Below are 18,277 nucleotides of genomic sequence, written 5' to 3' on the forward strand. Positions count from 1 at the left end.
GTTACGTAATTGCGATCTACCTAGTCTATATCCGGCTGACATATTGCCAAGTGAAAGCTATTCGTGGTGAAGGGCTCTTTGCAAAGGGAACTGAAAAAAAAAAAAATACGATTCTAGAATGTTCATTTCTCGTTCAAAGTCTCTCATCGTTTTATTGACAAAACGGTACTATCTTTTGTCGTATTTATTATTGAAAGAAATACGTGTTTGGGCATTGGAAAGGATACGTAAAGATCCAGTACTTTGTTGAAGTCTCATAAATTTCTAATTTTATTGGTTTCCGTCGGCATTCCTAAAGGAAACTATCGATCGTTATATGAGACTTGAACAACCAAATAGGATAAAATTATAAGTGTTATGAAGTTCTCTTTTGAAGTTCGACCAATCGTAACATTTTATTGCTTTCTTCGTTTCCGTTATATGCAGCTGTAACAATCGTAAGAGATCGAATGCTTGGTCAATGGACATTTCTTGCACGTGCCGATATTATATCACCGACGGAAAATCAGAATCGGTCTGCATGAATTCCCATTAATGAGGTAATCTTTAGATACGACGCGTAACAAATGAATCGCACCTGTGCACTGCGATACGTTCTAGAATCGTGTAATTCTGGAATATGCGAACGAGCGCGTGATAAAGGTAAATCGTTTGGAAGGTGCGTGGGTGTTTCGTCACTGTTATCGATGCGATTTTTCAGCCGAACGAAAGTGGGTTTCGAGAGAGAAAGCTTCGTGCATTTACGTGCACTCTACTATAATGTAAGAGAACACTCTTTATATAATTTATAGAAGCTAGACGGTGTCGGTGGTAAATCGTATGACGTGTACTTACACATTACCGATATTATTCGGTATAAGTTCTTAAGATCGATAAAAATTTGTTCCTCTTTTCTTTTTTCTTTTCTTGTTTTTTTTTTTTTTTTTTCCAATAGAATTCATATCCGCATACTTTTACGAAGTAAAAACTAAACTTTATCTAGCGTTTTCATACGAGAGAAATTTTATTTTTTGATTGTATTGGTGTAATTGTTTCACAAATTGATATACAATTAAAGATTAATATACAATAAACTGAGTTAATCAAAAGTTACTCAAAGAACATTGGGATTATTGAAAATGAAGAAAATTACAATTGACAGATTTTAATTATTCGTTGACAAATATATCGAATAGAAAATTTGTAATTATATGAATTCTGCAATTATAAAACTCCATTATTTTTGTTAAGTAACTATAATTACTAAATCGTATTTTGCTCTTTCGCAATATATTCACTGAAATAATTGCTTATATTTAATCTTCACGAGGAATCGCTCAGGTGCATAGCCATTAATTGAATAGAAATGGTCTAGCAGTCTGGCAAAGATCCGTTTGAAATATGCGTCGTAATTTTGAGACGTAGTTGTTTTAACAGCAACGTTGGCAAAATTAAACTCGTGATTTAATTGTAGATTCGTTAATACGGTTATCGTATATTTGCATAAAATATAGAAAGAAAATATAAAATTTTAAACTATATTATTCTATTTTATTATTTTTTTTTTTCCATATATAGAAGGAAAAAAGCAAAAGTAAATGAAATTTAATTAGATAAAAAATAAAGACGCAAAGATCCATACGTGAACTCGTTAACGCGTCTCTCTCTCTCTCTCTCTCTCTCTCTCTCTCTCTCTATTTCTCTCTCTCTCTCTCTCTCTCTCTCTCTCTCTCTCGTATTTAAGTTAAAAGCAGAAAGAAACGAAAGAAAAATCTGAATAAAATTTGAACAAATCTGCACTCAACTATATTTTTTTTAAAAGAAGAGTAAACGCAGGTGATATTTATATAATATCAAATTTACATGAGAATTTATATTGCACTAATATTTTACTGAATAATTTTTATATGATCTGCTTTTAATCAACATCGAATATGTGTTTAATTTATCGTAGAGATGGGGATTACACGTTGGTGTATCCGATTTGTGTTAACTTTGATAACTGAAAATTATACACCATAATACGTTGAATTTTGTATCGGCTGAATGAAATTCAAACAGATTTCAAGTCAATTACTCTGAAATAGACCTCTTGCCTTTTTAAATATCGTTCGACTTGATGATTTTTGCACAATGAAGAGATGAAGTTAAGAATATACACGTTTTATTCTCAATAATGTTCCATCTGCGTGTATCAAAAATCTTTGACTGTAGGGTACTTCGGATCAAATGGTCTGACGTTAGAGCCACGTTATTTCTCGTTCGCACGGAAAGAACCAGACAAGAATCTTCTATATGGATGTTGGGCACCAATCCAGAATCTGGACAAGAAAAGTCCATCCCTAATATATTGCGCATCGAAACTTTTTTTTTCTTTATTCGCATGAATTTCCTTAAAATTCGCTGAGGATTTTTACAAATTCAACGACGAATGATAACGTAGTGAATCGTAAAGAATCTTGAATTCTTTTACATGGAGTTGAATTATTTATACATTCGTTTTATTTTAATTAATTCTTACATGAATTGAAGAAATTAAAAAGGACACAAATTGTTTTATTATTCAAATGTCCAACATTAATTTTATAAAAGTTACGTCGCAAAAGATTTTATATTATAAAATATAGTTTTGTTATATTCCATACGATTTTATCGAAACAAATCATTCTTTGTAACTTTGTATGTACCGTATCCGATTTGGAAAATCCGTAACAGTGTATGGTGAAATAAGGGTGAACGGGGATGAACGTACAGGGTATTCTTCAGGGCTCGTTATTATTCAATATCATCGTGATCTCTACCCTCAAATAAACACCCCGTCTGAAAGGAATGTGAGTTCTCGTTGGCACGACCATTTTCGTCAGAGATTTTTCTATGGAGTCTGGGCAAAGATCCAGTATCTGATTCAAGGCTCGATTTGATATCCATGTAATCGATTCGGTCTGACTTTTTTTGGCACTTTTTCATTTCACAATACGTATGTAGTTTAAAATTACTTGGCATTGGTCATATTAGGTATAACTGTAAAATAATAATGCAATCAGTGAAATCATTCGTAATGCAAGTCTTTCGTTCTCGACTTTAATCTTTTATATATATATATATATATATGTATGATTTCAACTTTATTCAACGTACATACGTACATATATGCATATATACTTGAATAAAAAAAGTCATATGCAGAATAGCTTTTGTTGGAGTAAACCGCCGAGGATGAAAATCCTTTTTGCTATGAAGAAAGCTGAGGAGCTTTCTTTCAAAAATCCCGTTCGGCCTCGTACGTTTCTAAAGACTATGAGTAAAGAATGCTCGCTCCAATTTTTGTAATCCATTTCCTCAGGCATACGCCGTTGAGAAGAACGTATGAAAATTCATTCGAGATGAGACGAACGTTCATAATTAGAACGAGGAGCTTTGTACGAGCGTCGAAAAGAAAATCACAAAGATATCCTCCTTCAACTATTCCTTTTTCATACCTATTTCTTTCTCTTTTAGTAAGAATACTTCTTGCAAGGATCTACGTTCAGGATATGTCTTCAATGTGAAGAGCGAGAGAGATTTGAACGAAACTTTCGTTCTCTCGAGCCATCTTTATTCATTGTTCCTATCGACGATGAGAAAGTGGGGATGAGAAAGGGAGGAGGGAGGGAATGAGGAAGGAGGGTTGAAATGAGTGAGAGAATACGAAGGAGAATTAAACTTTTGGCCGTAGACAATGGGCAGCTCCCTTGGTATACACACGTTGAAAAGGCTACTAACAGGGAACAATGGTAACCTTGGCAATCTCTGTTCTGTCTCTTGTAAGAGATGGTCCAGAACGTTGTTCGGTGTACCGTTGCCGATGACGACGGTACTCTTGCTTTCGATTCACGTGGTGGTAGTAATGCCGGTCCAACATTAATACTACGGTCTGCTTTCATATTTCGACTCGACATGGTTGTTAGACCATCTCCTCCCTTTATATCGTTCTCCCTTTTACGCATGTAAACGAGTTCGCTACCCTCCTCGACTTACATATTTTACAGAATGTCTTGGAGGAAGAGTAAGAGGACATATCGGGAAAGGGAGAAAGGGATATTCGCAAATTTTTCGACGACTCAAGAGATCTTGCGCGTGATACACACAATTCCACGCCCACATTGAAATTTATCGGACACTTTTATCGCATGCTTTTGTCGTTCTTCCTTATACATATCCAAGGGTGATTTCTTTTATACTTACGATCGCAAGTACACGCCTCCAGTTTTTGGCTACATTGATTGTTTCCAAATTTACGATGAAAAAAAAGTCATGTTATTATATATTGTAAATCTTCCTCGTGGTTAGTTTAATAACAATGAGAATGATATAGGTTTGGTCAGAGAACGTTGTTTTATTGTTTGAATATTTGACCACGCCCTATGTCTACTTCTTTATTTGTTTACTCTCTCGTCTGTTATACTCGTTGTTGTCCTCAGTCATTCCGGAAAACTTTGTTAACTCTCAGTATCGAGACAACCTGCGTTGAATCGATTCGAGGACCATTCGACGATGTTGAATAGACGTTCAATGTAACTATTCATATTACATTCGAAATATTAAAGACAAATATTATGCAATTGTTTATCCAAGTAATTAACATTAATACAAAAAGATACGTTACAAGGATAATATTAATCAAGATAAAAGATCATTAATATTTAATACTTATTTCATTATTTTTTATCGTGCGCATTCTATTACTTTCTATACTCGACCATATTCAGCAATGGTTTTCTTTACGACGAGATCTCTCGTTACGGTACTAAAGCGTAAGCGAGATTTACGAGTATCTCGTGTAAAGTCGAAATGAAACGACAGAGGAGAAAGTGCGAGGAAGCGGGAAAGTCGAAGGTTTAGGATGGTTAGGGGGTTGGAAACAAGGCATCCCTGTCTCCAGCGAGCATAACGATCTTGTACAGGTATCGGTAAGTAGTTAATTATCTTCTCTGCGAGTTTGCCTGACAACGGTTCGAACGGTGAGACGAGTCATTAATTTTTTACGTAATTAACGAACGAGACACGAGATATAGGAAAGAAAAGAACGAAAGGGAGAAGAGAAAGAAGAAGAGTTTTGGTGAGCTAGTAGAAACGAATGCAAAAGAGTACTCGAAATGTGCTGATTGCATTACCACGGAAAGACGAATGGCCGCTTCGGTGAATGGGCTCGTTAACTCGCACGCTTACAAATTGCCCACCATTTTCCTTCTCGTAGACCCCATCCTTTTTTTCTTTTTTTCTACTCCAGAGCGGGGAAAATCCGACGGATCTAGATATCCAGTTGGTGGGCTACCCTACGAGAGAATTCCAGGCTTGACGTAGATAGCATCTCGTTTTCATAACCGGTTTAGAATTATCATGTTGGCTTCCTCTGTAAATTAACTTTGCATAATTGAGCTGGTTTCTGCTAAAGAGTAGATAATCTCCGTTTTGGCGCCCTTGGCGTAGGCGCGAATATTTGGATTGACCTCCTCTCCCTACTTCCTTCGTTCCAATGCATTTCGATAACACATTATCATCGATTCCGATCGATGCCATCATGAATCACGTTTCAAATTAGCTCTCACCGATATTCCCATCCATTGCCGATAACCGTCAAGCAGTTATATCGCACTGATTTTGAAACGTATATGTAGGTATATTTCATGGTTGATAATATGGTCTCGTTCGTCTCTCATAAATGATATTTGTATAGTGCGTAAATTAAAAGATTTTCAGAGAAACGAGAGAACGTAGTCGTATTGTTCGTCGACTCGTTTTGAAGATTACACCCTTTTCCTTCTCAGACGCGAGGGCTTCTTTAAATTACAAAAGGGTTCATAAAAAAGAGTCTCGACGTGACGACGATGGTCTCTCTCTCTCTCTACCTCCCTCCCTCCCTCTCTGTCTCTCTCTCTCTCTCTTTCTCTCGTCCCTTCTCTAATAACAGATTCAATTACACTCGTGTACGCCCGCTACGAGAGATTCCCATGATGTAGAGAAGCATGCAAAATGTAAGAAGACGAGCAGAGTTAGTAGAGAAACTAGTGGCTGCGAACGTGACTCTTACCTTTACCTTATCGTAGTAACGTTTTACCTTCGCCTTTACCTTTGTAACCGTTGACCTCGTCCCCAAGGAAATGACCGAGAACGATCTAATAAAGCCACGGGACCTTCCGCTTCTATACTACTTGCCCGAATATTTTTTTATGTCTTCCATATAAAAGCCGTAAGCGGCAGGATTGGGGATCCTTTATCGGCAATCGAGGGAATATTTCTGTACCGCTATATTTTCTCAAATATCATTGTATTTTTCACTTCGTCGTATGCCACATGCACACATTCATGTCCATTCGCTTCCTCCTTTTACGAAAATCGTCGAATTATCGATCAATATGATAGTAAATTTGTTAGGGGGGGAAAAAAGAAAAGAATAAATTACGTCATATGTAACTATACGAATCATAAAATTCTAATATTTATACATTAATACTTAACGTTTAGATTTCGAGTCACGGTTTTATCGTAGATTTCTTCATAATCAAAAGAAAAAAAAAAAAAAAAAAAAAAAAAAAAAAAAAAAAAAAAAAAAAAAAAAAAAAAAAAAAAAAATAACTTGTTGGAGAAGAGATAATATTTAAAAGAAAAATCGATAGATATGGATTAATGGGAAGAATATCAAAAAAGATTTTTATTATCGCAAGCGCACAATTTATTCTCTAGTTTGATCACGGTAAGTACATACGGACAAATACAAATATTCTCTCACATTTCTATCATCATGGTAATTTCATCGACATCGATCAAATCCATAGGCATACCATTAATGTAAAGAATACGTAAAAAAGAAAAACGCATCACCATTTCCATATAACATTTCGTAGGATAGCATTATGCTCCAGAGAGAATGCTCTGGAGATAACGTTCGATTATTCATCGGCCGTCCGGCTCGTCCGCACGATGATCCGTTCCAAGGGGATGAATAACGTGGAACTCGCTGAGAAACTGAATGAGAATGAAAACCAAATACAACGAATAAAGAAGATATCCATAGGAACGCCGTGCAGTCGCTGCTGTAATGTTCATGTAAATGATCGTAGTCAATAGCGAACAGAATAGGAATGTTAGACATCCCGGTGCCATGTTGCTCACACGAATTTTCGCCTTTAAATCCGAAGAATATGCGGCCTCTATACCATAAGTCAATCCCAGTCCCAATAAAGTATTAAATATAGGACTGGCAAAACAGGCCGCATAACCCATCTTTGAGAATCCTTGACGAGCTATCATTGTATTGGATATTAAATCTGTAATGAGAGATTTCCATCGTTAATATTTTACTGTTGAAATTAACGAATGACTTTTTCGATTTATCGTCGTTCTTAACTTTAATATTACATCTATACGTAGATTTACAACAACATAAAATTGTATTCATAGAACAGGTGATGCCATTTGAAATAAAAAATATTTCTTATATTTGAAATGTAATTATGGATTCTATTTATCCTGATCGGGCGTTAATTAAGTACTAATTGCAGTGTCATATACACGAAGTATTAAATACGATATGACATTTCATTATGTTATTCTTTATGGATTATAGGAACTATTGGAAATGAGTTTAAAATTGTATTTTTCTTTTCTTTTTTTTCTTCTTCTTCTTTTTCTTTCTTCAATAAAGAATAAAATTTTGTCATCCGACATAAGCATAAATAAATAACGTCGTATATTCGCGTTATAATTTTTCTTTTAGCGTTATAATTTCATTTAACTTCCATCGAGTCTCATGGAAACTTTGTTTTCTTATCCGAGTCTTCCTTGGTGCAATAAGCATGCTTGAAAAAGCTAGTTCGGTGTAATCGCATTTCATGAGACGAGAATAAACGTCGTCGCATGAACGGAAATAATTGAATTCGAGTTGAGCGAGATACGAGGTATTAGATAAGTTCCGATTTCAGGACGATAATTGAGACGTTGAAATGAGCGATACCAAATATAGTAGGAATGAAATTACGATGCTTTGAGGTAAAACGATGCAGTTAAGAAAGTTTAAATTCATTTTGGCCGATAAAGTGAACGAACGATTCGATCAAAAAAAAGGACCTTGTTGCATTTTAAAAGGAACAATGAAATATTAGTATAAAAAATAATTAACATTAATGACATAATTCCCTTTCATCTCGATTCTTAATCTTCATTTGTGATATTTATTAAATATTATTTATGTCATTTTTATTTCATTCTTATGAGGAACAAATCAAAAATAAATAAATAAATGCACGGAAATTTTTTGCTTTGTATCCGAAGGCAATCAATTTTTACATTTTGATTGAAATACAACTCCGTTTGTAAAAAACTGTTTGTAGTATATCGTTCTGTATATACGAGAGCTTTTTATTGATCGAACGTTATTTACTTTATCTTTTTTTTTTTTTTTTTTTTTTTTTTATCGAATGATCGATGCTTCGTATCGAAGGAGTAAATTAATTCCCGAAGAAAATTCGTGAAAATAATTCGATCTTCGAAATGATCGAATTGTAATATTCCGTACTGTTTAAAGAGCATTGTTATTTTTCATAATTCATGAGATGTCAGAACGAAGCCTTAACGTTAGTTCTCGTAAACGCTAATAAGCATGCACGTTCGTTATCTACATATGAAATACATTTTTCATATTAACTCACCCCCGATGCTATTACCCCAGGCAAGAAACGTGATTCCCAACATGGCTTTTGAAATACTACAGGCGAATTCAATGCATCCTAGCACGGCCATTATTTCTCTAGCCACGAAATAAACTGTCAGCATGCCGATCAAGAATCCAAAAAACGCAAAAGCCTATATTTATTAATTCTTTTTCAGAAATCTTTCTCGATGGTGAAACGTAAGAAATTAAAAAAAAAAACAAAAAAAAACAAAAAAAAAAAAGAAGAAGAAAAAAAATACTTGAGTACTTTGTCAATGTACTTGAGTACTTTGTTTAAATAGTAGAAATGATAAGACTCACATTATGATACTTCGGTATGCGATCCACATTGGTCGTTAGAAACACAATTACACCAATTAGTGTGCCAAAAGCGAAGAATATCGGTAATATCGGCACCTTGCCAATTTTCAATTGCCAGACTGCGAAGAAACGATGAAAATTAAATGGAGGTCAACACTTTTGATAGCAAACGATCGTATCGTCGACGATTCTGTGACTAACGTCTCTTTCTCTCTCTCTCTTTCTCTTTTTCTCTCTTTAGTTTCTTGTAAAATCAGCGGAAATGAATTGACACGATATTCATGTTGAACTAATGTTAGTATAAAGAAGAAAGATTTGCACTTTTTTCACTCTCGTATTGTTCGTTTCGATATTGTTCTTTTTTTTTCTTTTTTTTTTTTTTTCTTCTTTTATTAATACCATCTAATACTCGATTGTGAATATACGTGAAAATTTTTGGTCATCCATCGACAATACGTTTTCGTTCACCGAGACTTATTTCCGTTCGGCATATTTTCTTCGAAACTTTTATTTTATTTCTCCATAACAAAATTCATGCGTTCACATCGATAAATTACTCGGTATATCTATCGTGCGGAAACCCCTGACACTCGTGACATTCTTCCAAAATGCTTTGGTATGAAAAATGCTTTTTTCTCCTCTCTTTTTTTTTTCTTTTTTTTTTTTTTTTTTTTTTTTTATCAGCAAATAAACGATTTATCATATTAATTAATTGTCTAGAATGAGATTAAGCATGGGATATATTAAAGAGAATGAGAAATCAAGGAAAAAAAAAAAAGAAAAGAGAGAGAAAAGGAAAAAAAGGAGAAAAACGATGTGAAGACGGAGAAACGCGTTTGTCACGTAATATTAGGTCGTACAGCTCGGAGGAGTCATGAGCCATAAGGAAATTAAATGCGAATTAAATTTCCCTTGAACGTGCTAGGAATGTTTCCCTCCTTGCGCAAAATCATTTCTTCGAGGATTCAAGGCGGCCATCGTTTATTGGTACACGTAAAAAGAAAAGAGGAAAAAGATAAAGAAAAAGAGAGAGAAAGAGAGAGAGAGAGAGGGAGAGAGAGAGAGAGAGTGGGAAAAAGAGAGAGAAAGAGCTTTCTACGTGTAGGCGTCTCGAGGATTAATGCGACTAACCGTTTAATAGAAACAACGCCACCGTCGGTGTCACACACAGCTGGAAGCAATTTAGCAGCTTGGACCAACCTCTCTTTTCTGCCGTAACGTTTACAACGGGTATAAATAATTGTAGGAGAAACTTAACCGGTGAACATAGAACCAGGATGATCTTAAAGAATTGGTTCGCTTGTTTCCAATCCTCTCTCGAAATCGGATTAATGTCGTAGAGAAATTCTTTGAAAAGGCCCCTTGGTCGTTCGGATATATCATCGACTTCTCTCTCAATCTTAATGCCATCATTACGAATTCTTGCTCTTTCCAATTCAATGAAAATTGCGACGTCTGTATTTTGGAAATATTTTTTGTTGTATTATTTTTTTTCTTTTTCTTTTTCTTTATTTCTTACGACAAATATGTATATCGATCGATGCTGCACAGGTATGTTTAAGAAAATTTTTAAATAAATTCAAACAATGTAACTCAAAATGTAATTCAAATGTTTTCTTTAACAAACAACCAAAGGATCGCGAAACAAATTTATATATACTAACGCGAACTCTTTGTTCGGAAAAAAGAGTAAACGAGAGAAAGAAAGAAAAGAAAAGAGAAGAAAAGAAAAGAAAAGAAAAGAAAAGAAAAGAAAAAGGAATGAAATGAAACGAAACGAAGGAAAACAAAAAGTAGTAGGATTACATTCAGTTGAAGAAAAGAATTGCCTGAAGGTTGAAGAAGAAAAAAAGATTGTTGAATAATTTAAAGGAAGGATAAAAAAAAATAATATTATATTTAATTTACGAAAAGGATAATAATAGTGGATAGAAGGGAGCAACTTTTGATGTTTTAAATACGTACATAAATGGGATTTTTAAAAATAATCTAAACAGAAATATAAAAACGTAGAATAGTTTGGCAATTGCCGTAAAATCATTCGCGTATACTTAATAAGAAAAAAAGAACAACCAAGGGAAAAAAAAAAAGAAATAAAAAAGGAGACGAAAGAGAAAGAAAGGGAAAAAAAAAAGAAAATACAAATGAAAAAAGCGCGAGAGAAACGGAATTGGTACCGAGTTTGGCTCGGAAGCCAAAAGGACGGCTCCTCGTGGGAATCCGTGAGATGGCGATAGCGTCCGTATCTTTGTTCAGCAGATAAGCATGTAATACATCTGGATCCGGTACGCTTGGGATTCTACCTGAAAGCACGGAAGCGTGTCTCGAAAAGTAAAGGGATAAAAGGTGAGAGAGAGAGAGAGAGAGAGAGGAGAGAAGGAATGGATACTTTCCATGACATTGTACTCCTCTCGACGTTCGTTTTAGAACTGGCACGAGCGAAACGCACTTTTCACTTTTTCCTCTCGAGTATCACGCCATTGCATTATCACGACATCGACAATGAAGAGAACGTAGAGGAGAATGAAGCCTGTAATTATGAACGACATCAACGTTGAAATAGCAATTTAACGGTGGACGATAGGGAATACTTGAAATTCTCTCAAATTTACACTTTTGTTGCTTTATTTTCTCTTTGATCTTTCTAGCCGTGAACGAATTCTCATGATATTTCAAAAAGATATATCGTGTCCCGATTTAAAGTTAAATTTATTTCGAATGACAAAGGGTATTTGTATTAAGTATTACGTTTTATATTGTTTATTATGTTCGTAATGAATCGTGATCTATCGAATAATAAGTCGATATGAAGATCGAGCGAAAATGAAGGATCGGTAATTATCGGGATGGATTAAAATTATCCTGACGTTCATTTTGGATAATGACAAAAATACGAGCGACGAATCACATTCTTTCGCTTAGACGTCGTCTTTTAAACGAAGTTGAATTTAGGTCAATGCGTTTTACTACAAACCAGATTTCGATGAAATTCGAATCTCTCGTTGATTAATAGGTACATATACACACGTACACGTTTCATTATCGATCGGATTCCTCGGTAATGACCTTTTTGTTTTTATTTTATTCTTTTTCTTTCTTTTTATCTCACAAATCTCATTTAGTTTTCAATATAATAACTGAATATATTAACCGTTGCAATTATTCCCTTAATCGAATTTCCTCGTACAAGGATTCATCTTGGTTTACGTTAAACCTTACAAGAACGATCTTATATCATAACGAGTATCGAAAAGTTCTCTCTTCTTAAGTATTAGAAGAGTCTACGAACATGCGTGACGCTGGCTGAAACGGGATATAAATAATCCCTATTCTAATTTATAGCGGGTGAAAATCTTTGCGTAAGAAACTATGCGAGAGAATGAAGAAGGGAGAGAGTACGAAAAAAAAAAAAAAGAAAAGAAAAAAAGAAAGAGAAAGACGAAGATAGAAAGGAAAAGGAAAAGAAGATGGAAAGAGAGAAATTGCTGAAAAGTCTCCGAACGTCAGATTGCGTGGCTCAGGTAGGGAGACGAATTCTCTTCGTTCGACTTAATTAAATTCATCCACCTCTCTTTCACCCTTCTTCATGCCTTTTTTAAAGTTGTTACTATCAGTGACAATAGTAGTAATAGTACTAATAATAGTAGTAGTAGTAGTAGTAACAGTAGTAGTAGTAGTGGTAGTAGTAGTAGTAGTAAAAGTAGTAGTAGTAATAGTAGTAGTAGTATAGTAAAGCTCATACTTATGGCTTCCCATAGATAAACTCTCTCGTCCTGCACAACATAAGTTATCCAGCAGAGTGCCGCTATGTAAAAGCATGTATTTCTCATCAAAGGCTTAAAATATATACGAAAAGGCTTGACCAGGGCAATGGAACCCGCGATTATCGTTGTCACGAAGATGCCCGCGCTTATCAATTCCGTGAACATGATTATAGTATCCTCGTTACGGGATACGAGAGATGTGAAGATGTCAGGCGTTCCGTTTCCAAATGTCAATATCATCACACCAGTAATATTTTCTGACAGATGCATAACGCTGGTTATCACTGATAAGGATGGACAATAACTGGAATCAAGATAACGCGATAAGGTAAAATTAATTCAACTCTTTTTTTGGCTCAAACTTATGATATCTTTTATGTATCTATTTTGATTTTGTATTCTTTTTCTTTTTTTTCTTTTTTTTTCATTCGAAATAATCCCGATTTTTTTCGTATTTTATATTTTTAACGATAAAGAACGATGGAAAAATATTTGAACCTTTAATATTGTTAACAATAGTGAAACGATCATTTAAAAATGATGAGGAGTCACAGTTCAAATCAAATTGTCCTTTACTTCATAATAACTTTAATCTCGTCGTTACGAATTATCCATGTCATTCGTTTATTTAAGTCGACATTATTTTAAATGTTCACGTTAACAGTGAAGTTAAAGTAGACGCATAACCGAGATCATCGTCGAATTATCGCTCACATATTCAGGAGCTTTATTAGTTCCGAAAGTTGCTCGCATCGATTATACCGACCACTTCGTCGTCGACGTCAAGTTGCGCTTCTTTTTAATGGTTAGACATAAAAACGTTCTCGTTGTCGGTCTCTCAATTAAAATCACATCGTATTTTACCTCGAATTACCAGCAATTATGCTCGAAAGGAGTATGAGGTAAAGACGAAAAGGATAACGAAAAGGAACATGATTAAAAATTACATCAACTACTTATGCAATTAAAAATAATTAATTCAAGATCCTAGTCGAATTAATTAATTAATTCTTCAATTTCGTAAACCAACACGAAAATATGGCTACGATTATTGTTAATAGTTTTCCTTCTTCTTTTTTCTTTTTTTCTTTTTTTTTTCTTTTTCTTTTTCTTTTTTTTTTTTTAAGAGATTTCATTTTTAATTACATAATACAGGTTTTAATGTCTGTATTTTTTTATTTATCATCATCGATAGATAATCGAATGAAAAAAGAGAGAAAAATAATACGATATATCATATATATCTATAGGCAATAAACTCTATCGATATTTCGCGATATATTGAGCATGTTCGATACATACATACATGTAGGATTTCGTGGTTGAAAATCACGTACAATATCGTCAACCATGTCACGTAATCCGTTCATCGATTCGTGATTCGAAAAGAAAGAAAATAATTCGTTTATGGATTCTTAATTTTTCGAATGTAAACTCGACTTTCGAGGAATGCATTTCTAGATCAGGTGTCGTATTTCTTATAAAGCACGTGTTATAAAAATAAATTTTACAAAGCTGTTTTAGCCTTCCTATCTTTAAATCCATTTATCGTCTTTTAAGAACACCACACAATAACGAGAATTTCACTGATCGACCCAACGGAGAAACTCAAGCGTATGTAGGAAAAGTCTACTTCGAATAAAAACTGAAAATCGCCTGAGTGTGTTTAGCTATGCCTGAAGTAAAATGCTTCACGGTTCTCAACCTGATTTACGCGAAGTCCTTAACTTTCCGGTGCCCTCATCCCTTACTCTTGTCTCTCGCGAGCTCTTTCGCGAGCTCGCTCGTTCGTATCCCAATAATAACGGTAAGTTTAAACGAATTTTCCGGCCGATAGAATAGATTGTTTTCAGAGATACTGTGACACAATTTTCTTTCTATTTCATCGGGACTACGATCGATTTTCTTTATTCGCAATATGAAACATTAATAATGCGAAATGACATACAGTATGTAAAATGTAAATGTCTCGCATTATCATATTCCTCATTTTCTTTTCTCTCTTGTCAATCGCATAATTAAAAATATTTGATATTAATTAATTAATTTTTTTTCTAATTCATTTTCAATACTGTTATCGTTAATCCAATGAAATAAAATTTAAATCGCAATATCGATGATCGATATTATACTTATAAGTCAAAAAATGATGTAATACTTTCAATAAAATATTTGTAATAACATACAAACTGTCTAACGTGACTCCAATGATGAGGAATAGATAGAAGAGCCAGAGAAGGAAAAGAAAAATGCCGCAGAGAAATAGGGGTATATTTTCCGATCGGAAAATGCAAAAGAGCTCTGCGGTGTACTGAACGACGGAGTCCCTGTAGCAGTCTGGTATTTTCTTCACCCATTCGCAACGTTCCTCTGCAGGAATATACCAAAGATATGAACAATCATCCTGTAAAAGACAACTCAGGAGGCTCGTATCCTATGTTGAAACGAGAAAATCCTGTGAGAAATTTACTTCGCGTATCGGTAAATGTCCATATCTGAGAAACCGTCTCAGTAAACCTTCTCTTTCCATAACATTTTTCGAAATATTCACGAGGAAAGTCATTTAACCTAAACTTTTCGATGGAACGTTTACCAAATCCTACAAATCGATTTTATTCGCTCGACTGTCGAAGATATTCAATTGAATATAAGAAAATAAAGAAATTTCTTTACGATCAATGTATTTGTGTATACGTATGTGTATATGTGTGCGTGTGTATATCGATCAATTAATTCATCGTTTATACGACACGTGTAATATAAAATTCGTGATATAGTTTTTTCACCCGCGGAATTTAAAAAATAGTTATAAAAAAAAAAAAAAATAACATTTCATGTGTACAATATCCTTATCACGTCTTACATTTACAATGATTTATCGTTTCATAGTCAGAGATACGTGGCTACCTATCAAACTGATCCATATAAATATTTCGACAGTCGAATCCAGGGCAGCATGGTTGCGTAAATCTTTGAAGATAGGAATAAATCGATAAACGTACGGACGTCAAGATTTATGGATTCTGCGCGCGAATCTTATAGATCCATAAATTCGTGCGTGCATCCGTAGACTAGAAAACACGTAGATCGTTTTACGTAAACGTAGCGAAAGAAATGATTGCTATTGCCGAACGTTATGAACGTTGGCTATTTGATTTTACTTCGAACTTTATTAAAACTAGAGATAGTAAATAAACATCGAAAAATACACGTTTCGTTTCATTTTTAATAGAATTGTTCAATTGGATTTTATAGAGAGATCATTTTTATTTAAGTTAGAAACAAAATGGGAAACAAAATAAAATAGCTTATCTTTATAGAAAATGATTATACTTGAAGTATAATACTAAATTAACTATTGCTATTATTCATTTTGAAATATTTTAACAATTTGTGTAGATTTACATGCTCGCATGTAAGCTCGCATGTAAGCTCGCATCTAACAGCTAGTTTCAACGGACGTTGGATTAGAATTCGAACACTATTTAACTCGAAAGTTTAGGCCCTTGATTGGTGAACGTAGCGCGGTTAAACTCGATTTAAATTTTAAACCGCGTTAGTGGAATCGTCCCTAATCTAAGTACAATAGAAATGTTGTAACTTCGATGGTTCCTGTGTTATAAAGTTTCCAATTTTCCGTAATACGATCGTGGATCACGCAGTCTCAAACATTTTTAAACTTACTGAAAGTTTTATATTTTAAAAGGGCAATAAAAGGGGAACATAGTATATTGGAAATGAAACAGAGAAAAAACGTTTCATTTAATTTCTTTTTTTTTTTTTTTTTTTTTTTTTTTTTTTTTTTAGTTTGTTTTTAAACGTTCCTAAAACGTATGTGTTTAAACGTTTTTTATAGGATTTAAAGAAAAAAAAAAAAACAACAAATTGAGAAATTTATCGAAATGTGAGAAAATTTCACAAGTATCGTAGTGCGCTTATATTAAAGAACATTTCAGAAGAGATAACTTTTGAAAATTGTTCGCATAACATGCACTTTTCGTAATTTATGTCTCTCTGGTTTTCGAATAGATAGAAAAATTCCAAAATGCCGCGAGGTACTATATCTATATTCATTCTGTACGGACGTCCATTTACGCAGAATGAAATTTAGTGAAACTTTGTTTTCTTTTAAATACGTAGAGGCGCGTATAGTTTCCATTTCAATTTCGTTGAGTTCTAGGAAACAGAGCGCATTCCTATGCGGATGTGAAAAATAAGCGAGGATTGTTCTGCTTTCATTAAGTAAAGGGTTAGAAAGAATGCTTTTTTCATGAGTAGTAAGAAAACATTCATTAAACACGATACATCATTCTCTCTCTATATATATATATATATTTTTTTTTTCTTTCTTTCTTTGCCATTTTCTACAAAATATTTGTCGTGCATTATAAACTTGTCCGTAGCTCCTTCTAAATAATAAATAAACACCTCGTAGTTAAATAGATATATGTACGTAATAGATATAGTAAATCTTTTTAAAAACTTCGAAGTAATATATTACATCGAGATGGTTCTTATATATGGTTATTATGATGATTATAAGCAATCACAAAAGATTTACATGGACAAAGTTCTTTCGTAGAATTTTTCCTCAAGAAGAAATCTAAAAATTCGTTAGAAAAATATGCGTTTTTTGATTTATAATTCGTCACGTGAGAATGCAGTGTTTTAGCTCAGAGATGAGATACAGAAAGAAGACAGATGGCCTCTGGCTTTTTCTACAGCCTTGTAATTGTGCATTCAAGGGTGTCGTTGTTCCACGACACTGAGGTGAGACTGAACAGGAACACTCGTCCACACTCGTCCGATGCGAGCAAGAGGCTCATTAGACACAGAGAGTCTCTTAGTCCTCTCTTCTTCTCTCCCTTTTCCGGTTTGTCAGAGGACGATAAAAAGAGAAGTGGCAGTAATGAGGACGGAAGGAAATGAAGCTCTCGAGTTTTCGAAGAATGGATCCTCCCTCTTCCCTTCTCTCCTTTTCGCTCACTCTTTATATATCTCTCGTGTTCACAGTCCTCAATGGTATGGCCCAGGGCGGTATTATATCGACAGTTTTTCGATACCAATATCGGCGCGACTGAGGGAGCAGCGCAACTCTATCGTGGAAAAAAATATTAACCCGTTGTACTCGCTGTGATTGCTTTCAGTCGACTGAAGGACGGATGCACACGTTCGTGAATTCTATGAATCAACGGCAATTTTCGCGGTTTTCACAATGGCGAAGAATAGAAATTAATTATTTAAGTAACTCGATCGTTTCCTCGCCATTTTAGTCCAATTTTTTTTTTTGTCACGTCAAATAGATATTCATCTAAACGACAAAATATTCAATGCATTTGAAATAACAAACAAGATTCGTTGTCTTTGATCGATCAGTTCGTTTTATTCATAGAATAATACTTTGGTATAAATCCCGTTCTCTGTTTTTATTTGCGCTCGTTATGGGCCTTCATAACAACCTTTGAGTCCGATGTAATAACTCGCCTTTACAAATTATTTCATCATAAAAGTCTTTTAACATAGA

The 18,277-nt window shown here is 34.2% G+C and overlaps 1 protein-coding gene across 1 annotated transcript; it reads right to left on the reverse strand.

Annotated features, from left to right (window-relative positions):
- Positions 1-6,603: 6,603 nt before the first annotated feature.
- LOC124947259 (mitochondrial sodium/calcium exchanger protein-like) lies at positions 6,604-15,316 on the reverse strand. The gene is made up of 6 exons (XM_047489164.1): positions 15,224-15,316; positions 15,066-15,157; positions 12,732-13,057; positions 8,990-9,108; positions 8,667-8,820; positions 6,604-7,286 (listed from the first exon to the last, which is right to left on the reverse strand). Exons 1-6 carry the CDS (start codon positions 15,314-15,316, stop codon positions 6,913-6,915), a joined length of 1,158 nt encoding a protein of 385 aa, XP_047345120.1. The 3' UTR covers positions 6,604-6,912.
- Positions 15,317-18,277: the final 2,961 nt, after the last annotated feature.

The sequence above is a fragment of the Vespa velutina genome, chromosome 2 (genome assembly GCF_912470025.1).
Source record: "Vespa velutina chromosome 2, iVesVel2.1, whole genome shotgun sequence".
In the NCBI taxonomy this organism is placed as follows: domain Eukaryota; kingdom Metazoa; phylum Arthropoda; class Insecta; order Hymenoptera; family Vespidae; genus Vespa; species Vespa velutina.

Bases quoted from the DNA above. Each gene is read 5' to 3' on its own strand.
- LOC124947259 (XM_047489164.1), bottom strand. From the start codon at position 15,316: ATGACTTTCCTCGTGAATATTTCGAAAAATGTTATGGAAAGAGAAGGT. The intron at 15,158-15,223 runs GTAAATTTCTCA...TGTCTTTTACAG, and splicing joins GACATTTACCGATACGCGAA to GATGATTGTTCATATCTTTG. The intron at 13,058-15,065 runs GTACACCGCAGA...TCTTGATTCCAG, and splicing joins TACAGGGACTCCGTCGTTCA to TTATTGTCCATCCTTATCAG.